The sequence below is a fragment of the Bacillus rossius genome, chromosome 16, assembly GCF_032445375.1.
Source record: "Bacillus rossius redtenbacheri isolate Brsri chromosome 16, Brsri_v3, whole genome shotgun sequence".
NCBI lineage: Eukaryota > Metazoa > Arthropoda > Insecta > Phasmatodea > Bacillidae > Bacillus > Bacillus rossius.
The window spans coordinates 13,622,003-13,641,759 of NC_086343.1; the positions used below are offsets into that span (position 1 = coordinate 13,622,003).

Genomic DNA, 19,757 nt, shown 5'->3' on the forward strand with positions numbered 1-19,757 from the left:
TTCAAAAGCAGTAATCACTTCCAAAGCATTTTCAACATGCCGCAGAGAACTTATTGTTTCTGGTTTTAATAGTTGAGTTCTGTTTGGGTGCACCACAGACAGCTTTTGAATTTTGGGCGTTAAATTACTATTTGCTTAAGGGAGAATTGTAGGAACTGAAAAAGGTTTATTGGTTTAAACAGTTTTTATGTAATAACAGTCTTATTTTATAGTTAAATATTAAAAGTTTACTTTTGTTAGGACAGATCACTCTAAAACGAATTTTAAAATATATATTAAAGTTTATAAAGTAATTTCACAGATGTACATTTTCGCAAATATTAATAAAAATAAACGACATTGAGTAAATAAGAAAAAGAAATTTAGTTATTGTTATTGTTGTCTATTCTATTATTAGTAGTGTAGTAGTCTATGGTGTGGTTTTAATGTTGTTTAAATGAAAATGAAAGTGATTTAACCTCAACGAAAAAGTTTATTCATACAGTATATTTTTCCTTGGAAGTGAGGAATGGCGTTAAGTGAATATGTAATTATAAACAAGAGTGCTTTAGAAAGTAATTTAAGAAAAAAAGATTGGAGTGTTGTTTGTGAACTTTTGAGAATTTCAATTACAACGTTTAACACGGTGAAAAATGAGTAAGTTGTGGACGATTTTTTCTTTATGGTTTAATAACGGAATAGCAGACTTCGTGATTTTCTAGGATTCTCGGTTTGCCTATTATTAATACCTATAGTCTGAAGCAAGGGTCTGTTCGTTCCCAACATTAGCTAATTTAGAATTTTAGATTTATATTTACACCTGCAATTGGGTTACCACCAGGTGGCAAGGAGTCTTCTTCTTCACTCTCCCACACACTCAATTTTTCTCCATAAGTCTTTTGCTTATTTCACTTTCAATACGCTTCCCTCAAGCCCATTCCACTACTGTGCTGGCCCCATCATGAACGAGTACTTTTCACTTTTTTTCCTTCACACCCTCGCTATCTTGCACTTTCGCCCTCTTCTTCATCTGTACCTCCTCTTGTGCAACCTATTTTCAGCATTCCCCTTGACCATCTTGAACAGCTTCACCAGCCTTTAAACCCATCTCTTCCCCTGTAACATCACCCCCCACCTCAGCTCCCAAACATCACAGATGTCTTTTCCCTCCCTTCACCGCCGCACATTCATGATCCTTCTGACTGCCTTTGTCACTTCGAGTACACCTGTGCCTTTATCCTTCTTCATGTTCCCTTCAGTGTCCTGATAAGCAGTCCCATTTCCCTCCACCTTTATTTGACCATCCTCTGGACTTGATTAATATGTTACAAAGTTCAATGTGGTTATTAGCACTGAGGGCGAAGGGATCATATTATTATTATTATTACACTGAACTCTTGTTCTGTAGGACCTGAGTTAGAATACTTGTTTCATCATCTTGATTTAGGGGGATAATTCTAACGTCATATCCTTTTTGAAGTTAAAATAATAAAATTCCAGATTTTTTTTTTGAACATTTAAGACATTCCACTATGTTACCAGAAAACAATGCTTCTAAATTCTAGTCGTACTGTCTATAGGTTAGTTTATGTTTGGTAGCCTGTGCAGTGACATGGCTGCCGCCATTGTGCTTTGGCGTAGCAACCTCATGTTGTAGCTCTTGATGTATAAGTAAGTGTTAATTTTGTATTTGGATATTTTGTGACGCAGTGGAAGGTAAAGAAAAAATTGAAAAAATATGTGAGTACCTACTGAGCGTTCAAACACAAGCGTCAACCCTTGACAGGGATTTTTTTAGCAGTATGGAGGCGCAAAACGCAAACTTGTTGCGTGCAATAACATGTAACCTGACTTTAAAAATAAGAATTGTCATTATGTGTATCAGACATATTAATTACTTTTTAATGTCATTACGTGCTACGTAAAACGTTGGAACTCCATGCTTCCATACTGCTATAAAAAAACATCCCTATCAAGGGTTGATGCTTAAGTTGGAATGGACAATAGAGACTCAACATATTTTTAAAATTTTTATTTACGTTCTATTGCATCACAAAATGCAACTGCAAAATGTACGCATACTGATACATGGAGAACGACCGGATCGACTACACAATTAAGGCACAGAATGGTGGCAGCCACGTCAATGCATAGGCTACCTAATGTAACCTATGAATAGTAATTTCTCGAAATCCAGGTGTAATTTAGATACGCTGTTTTCAAGTTAAAACAAGGAACATCTTTAGTACTGAAAACGCACTATTTTCGGAATTTGATTATTTTATTTACGGAAAAGCTGTGATTTTGGAATTTTAAATATTTAGGTTTCCCTTAAGTTCCCGAATTCACCTCTGGCACGGACAGCTACTTAAGAGATATACCTAATGGCATTTGTAAATTAAGGGGTTTTTCTAAAAAAAAAAAATGCTGGTGGTGTTGGTTGGTTACCTTGCAAAAGCATTTTTTTGATAAATGTTTATAAAGTTGCTGGCTGCTAATTGGAACTAAGTGGTAAAAATTAATCAATATAATTTCGTTATTTTCAAAACTTAATGTTTTTGCAAGTGGTTTTTTATTTGTGAATGCTATAGAGCCACAGCATCTGGAAATTATGACAATTTAAAATTGAAGTTAAATTTTGTTTTGATTATGTTTGGTAAATTCCATTTTTTAACAAAGATCTCCCAGGAGCTGTGACTACAGCCTTCACTATTAAAAAACCACTTATGATATTTCAATGCACCCTTCAGCAAACAATGTGATACTTTTTTATGTGTAGTTAAAATTTATTTTGTATCTTTATCTAATGTTCCAATAAGCCATGACTTTCAACTTTAACACACATTTTTAGTAACAGACATTTTTTTGTCAAATTCGTTCATCTTCCAAAGCAGATGCAGTTAAATGGCAAGGGTCCGTGCTGCATTGTATCGCTGATTTTAAATAATTACCCAAAGAAGGTTGAAACAAAGAATCAAATGCAGCAAGTAGATGGGTTTGAACTCCATGCTTGCTCTGCTCATAATCCTGAAACGAGAGTTGTGCCAATTTACTACAAGAAAAACAAAATTGGAATCCAAAAACCTGCTTTTTCAAAATTATTACAAATCAACACAAAATCATTACTATTGGAATTTATTTTGAAAATCAAAACAGAATTATGTTTTCAGAAAAATCCTAAATTTCACAACTGCCCCATTAATTATATATGCAGGAAACATGCGGTTTTACAACGTAAGCCATGGCAGTTGGGGGAGCAGGAGCATTCTATGGTACGCATGGGCAAAATTATGGTACTCTTAAGGGGATCAGGGAAACATTATTCTATGCTGTTTGTGTGGCATGGGAAAATTATGGTATGCATGTAAGGGTTATGTAGGTAAAAAAAAATTATGGTACTAACAAGTGGTTTGAAGGGAGGAACTGTGGTACGTGAGTGTGTTTAAAGAAAAAAGGGTGCAATCAAAGGTATGTTATTTTTGTGGACATTAACACAACATCAAACTAATGTCCCTTGCCCCTCCCCCTTCATTCCTGGGAGATGTAGTGTGTTAATCAACAAGGAGGAACAAGTGAGTAATGTACCTGGTGTTTCCCGCTCGCCTCTCGTCTGGTAGTCTCGTGGTGGAAGTGGTGGTGTGTACCTGATTCAGTAAGAACTTTGAATATATATACTGTATAGAAGTCGCGAGTGGATAGGATTTACTCTACGTTTTTCAGGAGCGTATGAAGAGCAGCTTGGGAACTTCACCGCTGCAGGGCGCTGCCGTAACGCCCTGTATCGTCTTAGGTTGTTATTTGCATGTTAGAGCGCAGCACTGTCGCCCGCTGTCATTCCGTGCACCCCCCATCTATCATTCACTGCAGCTCAAGGTCGTTCAACGGGAGGGGGGAAGGTGTTTTTGAAGAGTTCGACACTTGTCAGCTAGGGACCACCACAAGTCGACGGCCCTAGAGATGGTGGCGATTGTGGCGGTGAATTAACCAACTGCCTCAAAACCGTATTAGAAATTTTAACCTGGGTTGGCGACTTCTATACAGTATATATATATATATATTCAAAGGTAAGAAGGATGCAGGTGGCAAATGCCCTGTGCGTGCCCGCAGACGGGTGTTGACCCCGGACGACGCGGAGACGCTGGGCAGAGTGCTCCGTGAGGCCGTGCTCCACGCCGGGGAGGATCCCTCCGCGGTGCTCCCCGCGGCCACGGAGTGCCTCCGCCTGCTGAGGAACGGCTGCGCGAACGCCCCAGGGTTCCAGGCGGCCGTGCGGGCGCCGTGCCTCGAGGCGACCCGAGGGCTGCTGGCGCGGCTGGCCGAGCGCGAGGATCACCAGCCGGCCGTGCTGTGCCTCCGCACGGGGCTGCAGTTCCTGGGCAACGCCGTGGTGGGCTGCGTCGAGAACCAGGTCCTGGTGTGGCGCGACTTCTCCGGCATGCTCATGTAACTAACCAGAGGCGTCGCGCTTCCTCGCCCTTGTCGACCAACTGTCGCAGTTTGTCCTTTTGTTGGGTAATAATGCTGGTGTTTTTTTCTTCTTTTACAGAAATTTTCTTGAATTCCACGATGAGAAGGTGGTGAACTTCGCAGCGATGGTGATCTACAACATCCTGCTCGGCTGCCCGAACGCAATGTCCGGCATTGAAACTCACGGCATCGAGTTGTTTGAATCGTTGATTGGCCATGCCATGAAGGATTCGGAATTTGCGTGAGTGCCTAGCTGGTTAGAGTTCGGAATATTTTAGTAGAAAATATTTTGTGTTGCACTAAATTTTATACTGTAGTTTTTTAAGACTGAGAAATTTTTCATAATGATTGTACGTTGAAAAATTGTAGGTTGAATAATTGTTATTGCATAATGCTTATAAGGTTCAGAAATGTTTGTCAAGAATTTGTTCTCTTAGGCCTATGCCTCTTCTTGTTAAAATAGCTGGGGCTCAAAATTTTTCACTATGGTATCTAAGCTACGTACTACGTTTGAACTGTAAAGAAAACAAAATCAGAGATTCCCTAAATTTTTAAACCCATTTTGAACTCTCTGCCATCTTTTCATATCTGTCGTGCCTCTCTGAATGTTTGCTGATCACCTATCAGAGTGTAACACATTACTTTTACTTTCATGATGGGTTATTATTTTTTCACGTTTTCATTTTTATTTTGCTGCAATTTTCATGGATGTTTTGCATCATAGGAAATAAAATGATGAACTAATTATGGAATGTAAATTATTAAAGTTACGTGAGAGTTACATGTTTAGTAGTTTAAAATCATTGGCATCGTATATAGTTACCAAAGTGAAAACACCAATATAGATAAATGTGCTGTAAATACAAAATAACACTGAGATAACTGAATATTGATAAAAAAAAAATAATGAAGTATGTATATGTTGATTAAGTTTGCTTATTTTTTTTTTCCTTCAGCAAAAAAATCTTAAGTGTGTTGTCATAAAGATTTGTGCCCTTTATACCACTCACTAAATATATTTATTATTTCCTTGTGTTGGACCTAGATTCTTCTTGATATTTATCGGCAAGTATTGGTAATGAGCTGAGTTACGAGTAATTTCTCCTGGTGTGATGTATTTCCCAGGAATTTGGTTCAGAAGTGCGTGCAGCTGTGAACAGTGAGGTATGGGTAGTTTCTGGAAGCCCGGCCGATGTGAACAGTGAGGTATGGGTAGTTTCTGGAAGCCCGGCCGGTGTGAACAGTGGGGTATGGGTAGTTTCTGGAAGCCCGGCCGGTGTGAACAGTGAGGTATGGGTAGTTTCTGGAAGCCCGGCCGGTGTGAACAGTGAGGTATGGGTAGTTTCTGGAAGCCCGGCCGGTGTGAACAGTGAGGTATGGGTAGTTTCTGGAAGCCCGGCCGGTGTGAACAGTGAGGTATGGGTAGTTTCTGGAGGCCCGGCCGGTGTGAAGTGAGGTATGGGTAGTTTCTGGAGGCCCGGCCGGTGTGAACAGTGAGGTATGGGTAGTTTCTGGAGGCCCGGCCGGTGTGAAGTGAGGTATGGGTAGTTTCTGGAGGCCCGGCCGGTGTGAAGTGAGGTATGGGTAGTTTCTGGAGGCCCGGCCGGTGTGAACAGTGAGGTATGGGTAGTTTCTGGAGGCCCGGCCGGTGTGAACAGTGAGGTATGGGTAGTTTCTGAGGCCCGGCCGGTGCGTAGGCTGTTCACGCTGGAGCTGTTCCTGAGGCGGGAGGGCTTCCTGCCCGACGTGTACGGCCGGCTGGGGGCGGAGCACCGCCTCTTCCTGCTGGCGGCGGCGCACGGCATGCTGGGGGAGGGGCGGGGCGGACCCCCGACTCGCTCCGTCGCCTTCCTGGCCGGCCGGCTGAAGCAGGGCGCAGACGACATCCTGGGGACCTGCGAGGAGCGCTCCGTGGACCGGCCGGAGCCCCGGGAGGTGGCCGGGCTGCTGGAGCTGGTGGCCTCCGCCTCGGGGCAGAGCCCGTACCTCGAGCACCTTCAGCAGGATACCTCGCTGCTCGTCGACTGCCTGTGTGAGGCTCTCGCACTAGTTACTGTGTTTGTCTTTATGCCCTCATTTGCACAGTTGGTACTTGTTTGCTTCATTTATCAATTTTCTTACTAATGTGAAAATTAAAAAAAAAAAATATTTTTGTCAAACCTTATTATTAGAGACCTGCAAAATTTTTGGTTTCGATGGCCTTCAGGATAGACTGCACACACCCCTGTACACTCGGGCAAATAGCGCAAGTTCATTGGCTGCCGACTTGTAAGTCGTCTCAGCTGGTTTGTCTGTGATTCGATCCTTCTTTGGTTGAGGGTTTATAACTGGTTGAGATTCATCCAGATGAACAGTAAGCCAATAGCAAAATTATCTAAGAGGTATATGTGTTTGAATTCTAGCCTATCACCGAATGAATCCGCAAATTTTGCAGGTCTCTACTTATTATTCAACAAAATAATAAAATTTAAACTCTAAGGTTTGTTTAAATTTTACATGCATAGGAACACATAATAATAATAATAATAATAATAATAATAATATAATTAGGGTAGCCAATATCACATATAAAAATTTTTTTGCTGGGTAACTGTGACACTTCTCGAAAATACTCATTGTAAATTTGATACAATCTTGAAAGTATAGTTGTTTTTTTTATATCTGTAGTATTTTGAGAGCCTACATTCCAAGTTCTGTTCAACATAGCTGAATAGTCCCAATAACTGTAACTTAACATCCTCACACGAGTTTAGTGTCTCTTTGTAAATTGTATTACGTAAATGAAATTTTTTGAGGTTGGCAGGTGTGAATACTGTACTCTTTCTTTTGAAATTAATGTTCATAAAACAGTTTTCCCTTCAAGAGTAAGTGGGATTTTCACGCTACCTTGTAGTGCTGAGAATGACTGCAATGTTGACTCTGTACTTTCATGTAGCGTATCTTCAACTCTTTGGATAGTAAGCGAACTTTAGCTGTTACATGATAACTTTTAAAATTTATGAAGCACAATGGGGTTTCGAATGCACATCTCATTGCTACAGATTAAGGAAAGGTTGTGTCAATTTACAGGATGTCTGCAGGTCATGAAAGAAGGTGTGATAAGTTCTGGAAAAAGTAATGAAATTCAAAGACTGCTTGCGAAAGTCACTAAACAGTAAAGGGTGTTGGATGTCACTGACAATAAATTTCCACCGGCCTTGCATATTTGATGCCTCAGTTCAGTTTATAGTTTCACGTTAATTAAGTTGCTGAAGAATGTCCACTTAAATCATCCAAAATTATCTCTGAAAATGTTTTAACTTTCCAACTTTAAAATTGCCATCATCCTGCAAATGATATATGTTTCGAATTATGTTTAGTTAATTTTGCTTAATACATACAAAATTATCCTTTTATATATTAAATAAAAATTTAAAAATATAAATTTTTTTTTTAAAAGGTCTCGAAATGTCAATTTAGTAGCTGTTGGCAGATAAAAATATTAGTTTGTTAGCTTCTGTTATGGATACATACGTAGTCTTTGTCAGTTACACTAATGCTAGTGTTTGAATTTCATCTTTTCTTTCAAGTATTTTCTTCAAATATTTTTCCTGGAAAAATCAAATCTTTTTAATACTAAAGATATGATGATATTTGAGGATATGATTAGTCTATCATTAATTTAAATGTATTCAAATAAACCTGTTTTATTTGTGGTTGGGAACCAGGGTTATTATGGCCTTGGAAAATCTTTATAAATGAAACCTCATTACAAAATACCTCACTTCAAAGGATTTCTCACTTTAAAGTATAAATATATTCAGATCCCTACAAGATGCTTTACATTTAGTAACAGTCCATATAAAGTACTTTTCAATACTACGTATCAAAACTTTGGGTTTTACAGGTACATTGTAATGAAATTTCGCTGTATTGCCTTTTGTTTTGAATAATCCTTGAATTTTCAGTTTTTTGTGAAAATAAAAGCACCCTAATTAACATTTGATTGTAGGAGTGACCCAGGGATTGCAAACAAGTTTTGTCTTGGATTTGGGGTCAAAGTTCTTATTAATTACATATGTATTTTTATAGTGTAAGTAAACATTAGCTACTTAAGATTGTCTAGTATGTGTTTCGCAGTAAAACACTGTCGCAAATCTGTCATCCTTTTGTAGTGCTGCACGTAACTCGACCATTATTTTACCGAGTTTTGAATAGAAATCAAAATAATTAAATAGTGAAGTCCAATTTTTTTTTTTTAAATGCCCAACAGACATACAAGTCTGAACAAGGAAATTTTACTGGATTTTTTTTTCCCTTCATATTAATGTAGTAAAGTCAAAAACTGAATTTTTTTTCGAGTTACGAAACTTATTTACTAGGCGTGTGTTTCTCCCTGTAATAACGACCTTAGGAAATGCCGCCAGGACGTGCCGTGAGCCCCAGGGGACTCCCTGTGCGCAGTTCTGCTGCGCAGCATGCACGGCCTGGGGCGGAGCGGGGACAACTGCTTCGCGCCGGTGCGGAAGCTGTCAGAGCTGACCGTGTCCTCGAGGAGCGCGGACGTGGAGGAGCACCCGGCGTTCGGCTTCAAGGCGGGACTGGTGCGGCTGCTGGCCAACCTGTGCTGGCGGAACAGGGCCAACCAGGACCGGGTGTGTGTCGAGGCACTCATGACTAGAGCTGTAGCAAACCGTATGTATTCGTTACTGAGTAACAGGTGCGGCATCTAGTAACGAGTAACGAAACGTTACACACGAATGCATTTCGTTACTCGCATTTTTTTATAGTTTTACGCATGCGCGCGCTTATTCGTTACAAAGAACGATGTTTGTTTATTAAGAAAAGTATAATTTGTAAATTCGTCGTACAAGTTTTTTACTGTTTATTAAAGGTATTGTGTGTGTAGACAAAGTTTGAGATTGGAACAGAAACAACGTAAGAAAGTATTTTTTACAAATTATAAATACCTATGTGTGTTTTTGTTTTTTATTATCGCGTATTTTCACATTTTTTGTTCTTATCTTAAAAGAGATATTATAATAAAGCCGCTCTAATGAGATTTAATTGTTTCTTGGTTAACAAAAGCTGTTAATTATCAAATATTTTTAATTGTTTATATTCGATTTATTATTATTTACGCGACGTCATACTGTACGCGTACGAAATACGACTCGATTCGTTGCTGTTACATAACATAGCATGTTATGCGATATCAGAAGTAACGAGTAACGATACGAAAGTAACTAGTACTAATTGTTAGAGTAACGAATACATACGGGTACACTTTTTTTCGTTACTTTTACACCTCTACTCATGACAATGTATGATGGAGAACAATTTTTCCTTTCCCAGTATTATAAGTTTTCCCACTTATATAATTTTGAAGACAGTCTCTTGGAAAAAGTCGTAACTAAGTTTAACCACTTTTAAGTTCTTATGAATAGTATGGAATTTGAAGACAGTCTCTTGGAAAAAGTCGTAACTAAGTTTAACCACATTTAAGTTCTTATGAATACATAGTATGGAAGTACTTAAAACAAAAATTTTCGTACCTCATAGTAGTTAAACACATTAAGTCGAATCAGCACACTTCTACGTATTCTACCAAACCCTCTTACAACTCAACAATTTTTTGGTTTACAGCGTACATACATTAAATAAATGCAGAGTTAACTTTTTTTTAAATTTTTTAGTTAGTTTTTTTGTTTCAAAATCAATTAGCAAAACTTTTGTTTACGATTCATAAAAATAATTGTCACTCTGGAAGGGTTAGTGAAAGAGGGCTCAATCAAATACATCCCATTTATAAGCTTTTCAAATCAACTTTTCATGTGAAATGCACTTCATAGGGGTTGCTTGGTTTTTTTTTATTTAAAAAAAAAAGAAAAAAAAGGGGGGGGGGTACTTTAATACAGAGTATGTACCAGATTTGCCTTCAAGTTATCTAAGTTCGTATGTATGAGGTCCTTAATACAATATTTATAATACAGAGTAGTTAAAATTAATTAATTTTAACAAATATTGGTGCTGCTATTACCGTATTTACTCGCATATATGTCACCATCGCATATAGGTCGCACCCATAATTTGAGGTCTTGAATTTGGTTTTTAGGATTCCCCCCATAAAGGTCGCACCGGTAATTTAATGACGCGAACGGCCGGCGCGCCGTGCACGAAAGAGTTTACGGGTACTGTAAAACTCCGCTACTACGAGAGCTGATAACGGCGTGATAAATTGTTGTAACAAGTACTCATAATAACCGAATATAGAAAATTGAAGTCAAGTTGATTCCTGACTTCTTAAAGTGTCTTAATTGTAGACTATAACTCGAAAACAGTGCTTTGTATTGAAAAAATGCACAGAATAAAAGTTGTAGTAAATTTAATTACGAATAAAAAAGGCCTGTTATGATTTTTTATATCTACAGCAGTTTTCGTTATGGGTTCCGATAAATACACACGCTAAGTAAATTCACGTCACGCGAGTTCGGCTTATGCTAGCCGGCTGGTTGTTATTTTCGTTCAAAACGTGGCGAAGGAACTTGTGTGGATCAGGTAGAAAACATTCGGCTATAAACGAAAGATATAAGAACAATGCTATCTTGAAATGCTGTGACATGTTTTTGGAGTAGATAATCACAGTGACAGACAGACAGGATGCGCTCGCGCCCTTGCCGTCAGCGATGTTTATTTTGACAGCTCAAGCAATTATCTTTTCCACGACCCTTCACAGCGTAAAAAAAAAGAGAAAAAAACACGTTCAAATGCAGATGGAAAAGTAACTATGCAGTAAAATAAATATATTTACGGCCCTGCTAAATTTTTCTATTCAATAAGATTTGAGGTATTAGTGATTTTTCAGCAGAAACTGCTGTGTGACTAATAAACAAATTGTATCATAATAACTTAAACTTATAAAGTATTTACTAATGGCGAAGGACAGTCGTATAAGCCCATAAAAATATTTATTTTACCGAGAATGGACTATACAACCTGTCTTTTGTCACACGCGGTGTGGGAGGGGAGGAGGATGCTGGCCGGACGAGTTTCTTACGCTCTCGCAGAAGCTACCACAGCGGCTTTTCGTGCGGGCGGGTAAGAGAACATGACAGCTGAGACGGCTTTTCGTGCGATAGTGGACGCGCCGAGCTCGGCTAGACACTGCCTCCTGGACAGTCTAGAGGGGTGGTATCTATTTTTAGCCGTCTCTTGTATTCCTGCCTGCTTACAGTACAGCTCTCGCCAAGATAAAAGTGAACACATAGTGCCCAACAAAGTGTAACAGACTCGTTTTTCAGCCGATTTTACTCAAATTTTCGACTTTCTCTGCTCAAATTTTTCACAGTTTCTCAAAAAACGGTCGTATGAACGGAATTGACGCATCAGAGGGGGGTCGCATCGGCGGGATTCTACTGTATTGCAAAAAAAAATCCTCAAAAATTTTAAAAATTTTTTCTTCACATTTAGGTCGCACTTCATTTCTTCCCCATCAAATCTGGTAAAATTGCCGAGATCTATATGCGAGTAAATACGGTAATTAAATGTTCTGAACTCGTGTCACTGCTTTATGCCTCTTATCGTATGACTTTTAAAAATAATGGTGTATTACAATTTCTCAAAACGTCTAATAAGTACAGCCAAGATTATAGGGTTTTTATGTGAAATTCATCTCAAACTGCGAAAAACCGTGAAATATTTGCTAATCACAAAATAAACACCTCAATATGGAGTTAAATCTTAACTGACCATTGGTTGATTGATAGGGGTAGTCAAATTTTTGTTCATGACAAAATCGCAAAATTTAAAAACAATTACTTGCACATGATGGTAATACAAATAACTTTCTTTAATAGCGATAAAAAGTTAATAAAATCCATTTAGTGCTAACAAAATTTGCGGTGGTGCGCTCAAAATCTATAATTTTTCACAAAATACTACAAAATCATGATGTTTGTGCAAAATTAATGTTTTTCTGCCAAAAAATAGGATGAATCATTCTGAAACATGCACAAAACTTGTTTAATATATGAAAATGGTTAGACGCGGGATGCCTATTTGCCTTTTTTTCTGCAGCACCCATAGAGTAAAGTGAGATAATAAACATCATAACTTCAGCTACTCATGGACAAATTGCAGATGGGGTTAGTAGTTATGAAATAAATTTTGAATTAGTGGTAAGGAAATGTTCTAAAGAGTTTATTTAGATGAGTGCGTATCTGCCGATATTAAATTATTTTACATTTTCAAGCGGATGTAATGTGTATCTCTTTGGCATTCCATTAATGTTTTCCGTTTAGTTTTTTGGTGTGTTAATAAGCGTATAAAATGCTGAAAGTTGTTTTCGAATATAATGATGCCAGATTTCTAACATATTCTTAAAGAGTTGTAATTATTCCTTGCCATGACTATTAAAGTTTATGTGTATTCGAGAATAGTTTTGCTGCTATAAGTTTTCATTTATCACACTCATACGGTTGGTGCGTCCCCCGATGTTTGTGAATATATATATATATTAATGTATGTATATATAATATAATATATATTTATGTATGTATATACAGTAAGTCCTCGGTTTACGTCGGGGTTACGTTCCTGAAAACCGCGACGTAAATAGAAACGACGCAAAATGAACCATGTTTCATGACACCGGCCGGCCACGGCCCAAGGTCAGCCGGAAGCGCTGGCATACGGACGTGACAACGGGCAATTTTATCAGCAAATGACAACAGACAGCGTGGGAAACAAGTCCATCTAGTACTTCTCAGCTTTATAGAATGGTTATTTAACCAGCTGCTTTATTACCTTTATTGATTGAAATATAAAAACAGATATATAGTACATACTGTACGTAATATAAACGCATAATGCATTCAAAGTGTAAGGATACAAAGTGGTTTAGCGCTACACAGATTTTATTTTGAGTCATTCGCGGGAGAAAACAACTGTTTTCTTTTGGAGGCTGGTAAGAACAAAGTCAAAAGAAATGCATACATACAATAAAAGTACTATAAGTATGACAAACATTGAGAGACCTTGATTTAAAATAATCACATGAAGTAATAAACACCTAAAAGAGGTTATACAATAGCGCGGCGAAATTCTTACAATTTACATACGGGAATAATTTATGGAAATTTACGGAGCAATTGTGCTGGTTCTGTGTTTCAATCCATACGGCAAGCATCTTCTCAATTTTCTCCATAGCGCTATTACGTGTATAACTCATCTTTGTAGCACTGACAGATGACATGTTCAGTAAACTACTTTTAATTTTGTCCGCGTTTGATCGAATTGTACGATCTGTGGTAGGTGGCAGACCTAACACTTTACTAATCTCAACAGCCCTCTCGCCCGAATCGAAACGTCTCAAAACTTCCATTTTCGTGGCTAATGAAACATGTGTTCTGTTCTTATTTTTTGAAATTACGTTTGAAGATAAATTTAGTCGTTTGGAAGACATCTTATGAAGAAAAAAAATCATAAATTGCAGTGAGCTGATACTGTAGGCCTACTACAAACGCATTTAATCACAATAAAGTTAACAATGGAACGTTTAAAACTCCGGCCAACTCAATGATATCATAGCGACTGAAGTGCCAAGGAGTTGGACAAAAAGGGGTAGGTGAAAATGCTGTGTCGTTGCGGGAAGTAGATAACACTTCTACGTGCGAGATACGTGGGTGGCCGAGCGGGCGGGCTGGTAGTATTGCATCACCGCGCGGAGAGCAGCGGAGAGCAGGAAGCGTCCCTCATGATGTATGATAAGATAAGGCGGTGAACGTGTAGCTTACGCTACATAGCATAAATTAACTACCGAAGGAAACAAAGAATTATAAACGAATTATATACGGTGTTATGGTTAAAATAAATATTTACGGTCATTGTAAACGACGTTATTGTGAATCGGCGACAACTTAAATTGAAACATGAGTACTCAAACATTAGCGACGTTAATCCGAAACGACGTAAATCGGTACGACATAAATAGAGGACTTACTGTATGTGTTACATATTTATATGTGCTAAATTATTTATTGGGTGTACATAACATTGAATTATAATGTATAATCTATAACCCTTCAAAAATTAAATTCTCACTTCGGTGCTCATCTACAGCTAATTAAATAGCAAACATTCTGAATAAAATTTTTAAGTGTTTGTATAAATGGTAGTAAATGGTTTATCCTATCTAAAAAATTTATATATATTTACTGAAGCTAAAATAAGTTACAATGTGCTTACCTGGTAATTACTGCTATCAAAAATATTGCCATTCGTATTTAATGCATGAGATAAAAGTGTAATGGAATATGAGTATAACTGTCTCACATGTGATGGTGAATCGCCTGTTTGTAGGTTCGAGAATTGGATGGAATCCCGCTGCTTCTCGACTGCTGCAACATTGATGCCAGGAATCCATGTATCCTTTTACTCTGTGTTTTGATGGAAAAGTGGGTAAAGGTGGGTTTGCAATTGTCTTGTAGGAATTATGACGGATCATGTATCATATATTGAGGGAAGCACCAATCGGAGTACTGTAGAAAGTGTTGGCTGTTATGATGTAGTATGAAAGGAGTAGGAAATATGGCATTACCAGCATCATGTAAAGACATGATAAAAGAACATTGCAGGAAAATGTTAAAAAAAGCTTGTATAAAAATTAGGGATGGGACAAATCCACATTTTGGTCGAATCCGAATCCTTGTTCGAATCCTCGGTGTTTGTCATCGAATCTCGAATCCCAGTCCCACCCTAAACTTCACCATATGTTATTAAAAAAAATCACACATTTATTTTAAAAAATTACTTAGACCTATGTATAAAAAAAAATCATGTGTATTTATAAAATTGTAAAATAAGTGCATAGTGTATACACCTGATATAAAATAGAGACAAATAACCTCAAAAACCACACACGTAAGTTTGCATCTGTCTAATTCTCTGTTAAATTAATCCTTCCTATGTTTTCAATAAAATACGTTTGTATAACAGACACCATTTAAAAAAAGTTACGTTTTTTCTGCAATGTTATATTATTGAAGGTTGGAAATGATCGAGTAGTTATGCTAATTGACAAAATTCAGCGTAGTTTATCTTATGTTTGTGCTATTTCCGTTACCTTTATAATACAGTTTAGGTATACAATTTTCTAGAGCTGGGCGAACCTCAGTTCTCTGGTTTCGAACCGAACTGAATCGAACCATAGCAAAAAAATTTTGAACCGAACCGAACCTCATACAGAAATAATTGTTTTGAATTAAAATGAACCGACCACCAGCATTTCAGTCTTTAACTGAATGGTGAGAAAGAAAGGTTCTACAGCCATATGTAAAATTAAAACATTATATAGCTTAGCTTTATTAAAACATTGCAAAACATTTTATAAGTAAAGTTTATGCAATAAATAATGAAGGAAAGAAAACAGTTTAGAGAAAATAATTTTGCATTTAATTTCTTTATATGTATATATATACTTTTAATTCATGAAGAAGTTCCATCTAAATTTCAAAAAGACTATTTTCCTTTTTCAGTGTACACTAACCTTCATTAAAAAAAAATATAAGATTATAAAGATGAACGAACATTCAGCATAAGGCCACATAACATATTTTTGTGGTAGACATAACCTAACATTTTTAAAAAGTAAAGCTTTTTAATAGGACATTAAAAAAAAGTCGAATGTGAATTAAGTTACCAATCTACATTACAAAACCCGCTGACTGCAGTTGCTGTTTTCTTGGAAGAATGCTGCTCGTCAGAAGAAACTTAAGACATTTTTTGGGGTGGTTCTGGGTCATCATTATCTTTTCTCCATTTGGAAAACTTAAACGACGTAAGCCTGCTCATCGCAAATCACCTGAAGAACAATAATATTGTAAACGTAACGTAAGTCAGTGTGGTTATAAAAATTTGCGTCGGAAAAAAGAAAACACGAGAAATAATGATGGCTGCCGCGACTACGCTAGTCAACTTAGTACCGTACTGTAAAATTTACTGGACCAGTACTTTTAATACACAAGATTAAATTAATATTTTCAGTACCTGACTGTTATAACCAAAAAGGCCAAAGAAAATAAATACATTCCAGTAATTTAAAATACGTAATTTACGTAATCATTTCCTACCGCATTTGTCTTGTGTTAACTTGATCACGTTAGTTTTGCCGAAATACGAGAGTTCTCGTACATGCGCTTTAGTTTAACGTATGGGGTACGCAATCTTTGGTGATTTTACATCACTTCTCGTACACGCACTATAGTTAAAGGTATAATATACAATACCTTTGGCATTTGTACGATAGTTTATATTACGTAGTACGAGAAATGCATACAAAATTCTCTAAAGTAAACAAAAAAAACAAAGCGCGCCTATATGAAAAAATGCTATGAGAGTTATGCGACGATTAATAATTTTTTTTATTATTATTTTGTCTGCGCTTGAAACTGTTGAGGCGACAATTATGCGATAAAAGTCGGAATATTACAAGTAATGTAATTTTGTTGTGCTGTTTTGTGAATGGTCTCAAATGGGGGTTAGAAAATTATAAAAACGTAATATTTTTTTAAACGAACATTCGGTTTTTAGAATATATTTTAAGAGGTTTCGAACCGAACGTAAGGGTTCGGTTCGGTTCGAAATTTTCAAACTTCGCCCAGCACTACAATTTTCAATTACTACCTAAATCTCTTAAAAACCCACCTCGAATCCCACCTCGGATCCTACGAATCCTCGAATCAATAGGATTCGGTATATTCGACGAATCCAAGATTCGAAAATCCCATCCCTAATAAAAATATTTATTTTGCTACAATATTTCAAAAATTGATAATTTTGATTGTTTCTGGTTAATTTTTGCTATAATGAGTGGCAAATTCACATCTTTGGGGATGGAAAACATGGAGATAATTCTAGAATGTTTTTTTGGGGGGGGGGGGGGGGGGGGGGGGGGGGGCAAATTTAGTATGCCAAATTTAACTGCACAATGTGATTTGTTATTGATAAATTTTGACGTTTTAACAATTTTCATCACACACACAAAAATATACAATATAGAGAGAGACACATTACGTGCACAAAATTATAATGACAATATTTTTGTAAGGTAACGATCTTTTTCACCGAAATTGACCATTTTCTTTTGGCACTAGCCATTAAGAGGTGAAGAAAGACCATAATTTACTATACTCACAGGCATACCCTATAGTTACATGTATGTACTGTATTTATGAACGCCAAAGTTTTTTTTTTTTTTTTACCTGCACTGTAATATAATGGTATCGTACGTAAAATTTCCAGAAAAACGAGGCAATAGATTTTCCCAACTGAAAATTTTCTCATTTACATTGTAAGATTATCAGTAGTGGTGCACCGATATGACTTTACCGACTACGAGAGCAATAATCTGCAGATACCGATTATAATGAACAAATTTTTTTAAGCGTAATAATGCACACAAAAATTGTTATTCCCATTTGAATTTAGGTAAAATTGAGAATACAGTTATAACAACAGTATAAAAAATATATAAAATACACTATTAAGTCATTGCAAAGTGTAAATTAAATTGACTTCTATTTATATTTATTGTAAACAACTTGAACTACAGTCTAATGATTGTAATTTACAACGGGTAAGTTTTTGTTATTATCGACCATCACGTAAGGTTGCGTATCCGCATCGGTGCACCACTAATTTGTCGGCAACTCGCTAACGCTCGCACGATTCAGAAACACGGTTTTGTCTTGAATGAAACCTGCTGAACGCCGTAGTGTAGAGAGACCTTGACGGCGGGGGCAGTGATCATCCAGTGGGCGGTGCTGGCGGTGAGGAACCTGTGCGAGGGCAACGCGGAGAACCAGGCGGTGATCGCGGGGATGAACCGCCAGGGAGTGGTGGACGGCGCGGTGCTGCGCGAGGCGGGTCTCACCCTGCACCAGGGCGGCGGCGACGGAAAGATCACCGTCATTCCGCACGAGCTGGCGAGAGCGTCGGAACCCGTCTGAATCTTGCATTTATTCCTCGCTGACAAGTTTACTGTCAAGGATTCCTCTATGACCTAGTGATGCTTTTATTTATTCCTCGCAAATAAGTGTATCTGATTATGTTGAGTAATTAAAATCTAGGAATGTTACATATTTGTTGTGTGATTTTGAAAGTGCAGTTATACAGATTTATCTTGACTTGGCTGGCGAAGACAGTGTATTGCACAGGACATTTAATGCACTGTATTCTTTTACCATGTAACAGTTCTGCATAAAATGGTTTTGCTTCGTAAATCTACCATTCAACGAAGTGGCCAAGGTTTGGAGGTTTAAGTTTATTATTTAAAAACAGTTGTGTTTTTTTATGTTGATACGTAAATTAGAACAGTGCACACATTATTAAAACCTTCATATCTATTATACTGCATGGTGATGGTTTTATTATGAAAATTTTTTTTAAACACATGCATATGCACACACGTGTGTGTGTACTGGCACATGTGCACTCACACATACACAAGTGTGGTTTTGTATGCATGTGCTCATGTACATGTGTGCACACCAATGCAACATGAACATGCAAGAAAGTGCATTTTCATGCATGCATGTGTATGGGTGTGCACACACGAACCTACACACAAACATGCACCTACGCACATGTACGCATGTGTTCATACACATGGGACCATACACACCAGCATGCACATTCTTGCATGTGTGTGTGCAATTGCATGTTCATGCACACATGTACACACGTGCATGTGTGCACATGCATGCATGAATATGCATTTGCACACACATGCAAGTATGTGCATGCTTGTGTGTATGTTCCCATGTAAAATGTACACATGCATACATGTGCAAGTGCGTAGGTGCATGTTTGTGTGTAGGTTCGTGTGCACGTGCCCACTCAAGTACACACAAACATTTGACTGAGCACAGGTTTATGTGCACCCACATACCTACACATTTGCACCAGTGCATACATGCACATTCACACTCACTTTTGCATATGTACATGCATACATACACACACGTATGTGTGCACATGCATGATGGAACACACATGCACATGTGTGCACACATACACACAAGTTTGAGTTATTTTCAAAACTTAACTGTTTTTATTAACAGAATCTCAAGTGTTCCCTTCCATTGTTGTGGTGGGGAATTCACTGTATTCAAAAGCATTCAGGAAAGTATTAAACATCTTGCTGGTACTTACACAAGTTCGTGTGAAATAATTTACATAGGACAGAACAGGCAGTACAACTACAAGAATCAAAAACCACATATGTCGTAGCTGAATATCTGAGCAAAAAAAATTAACCCCAGCAGAAAGCGATG

At 37.6% G+C, this 19,757-nt stretch overlaps 1 protein-coding gene across 1 annotated transcript; it reads left to right on the forward strand.

Annotated features, from left to right (window-relative positions):
* The first annotated feature begins 413 nt into the window (after positions 1-413).
* On the forward strand, positions 414-18,559 carry LOC134540053 (ataxin-10). The gene is made up of 7 exons (XM_063382505.1): positions 414-636; positions 4,087-4,422; positions 4,526-4,687; positions 6,144-6,478; positions 8,890-9,080; positions 14,785-14,848; positions 18,226-18,559. The coding sequence occupies exons 1-7, from the start codon at positions 509-511 to the stop codon at positions 18,429-18,431; spliced, it is 1,422 nt and encodes a 473-aa protein (XP_063238575.1). The 5' UTR covers positions 414-508; the 3' UTR covers positions 18,432-18,559.
* The last annotated feature ends 1,198 nt before the right edge of the window (positions 18,560-19,757 follow it).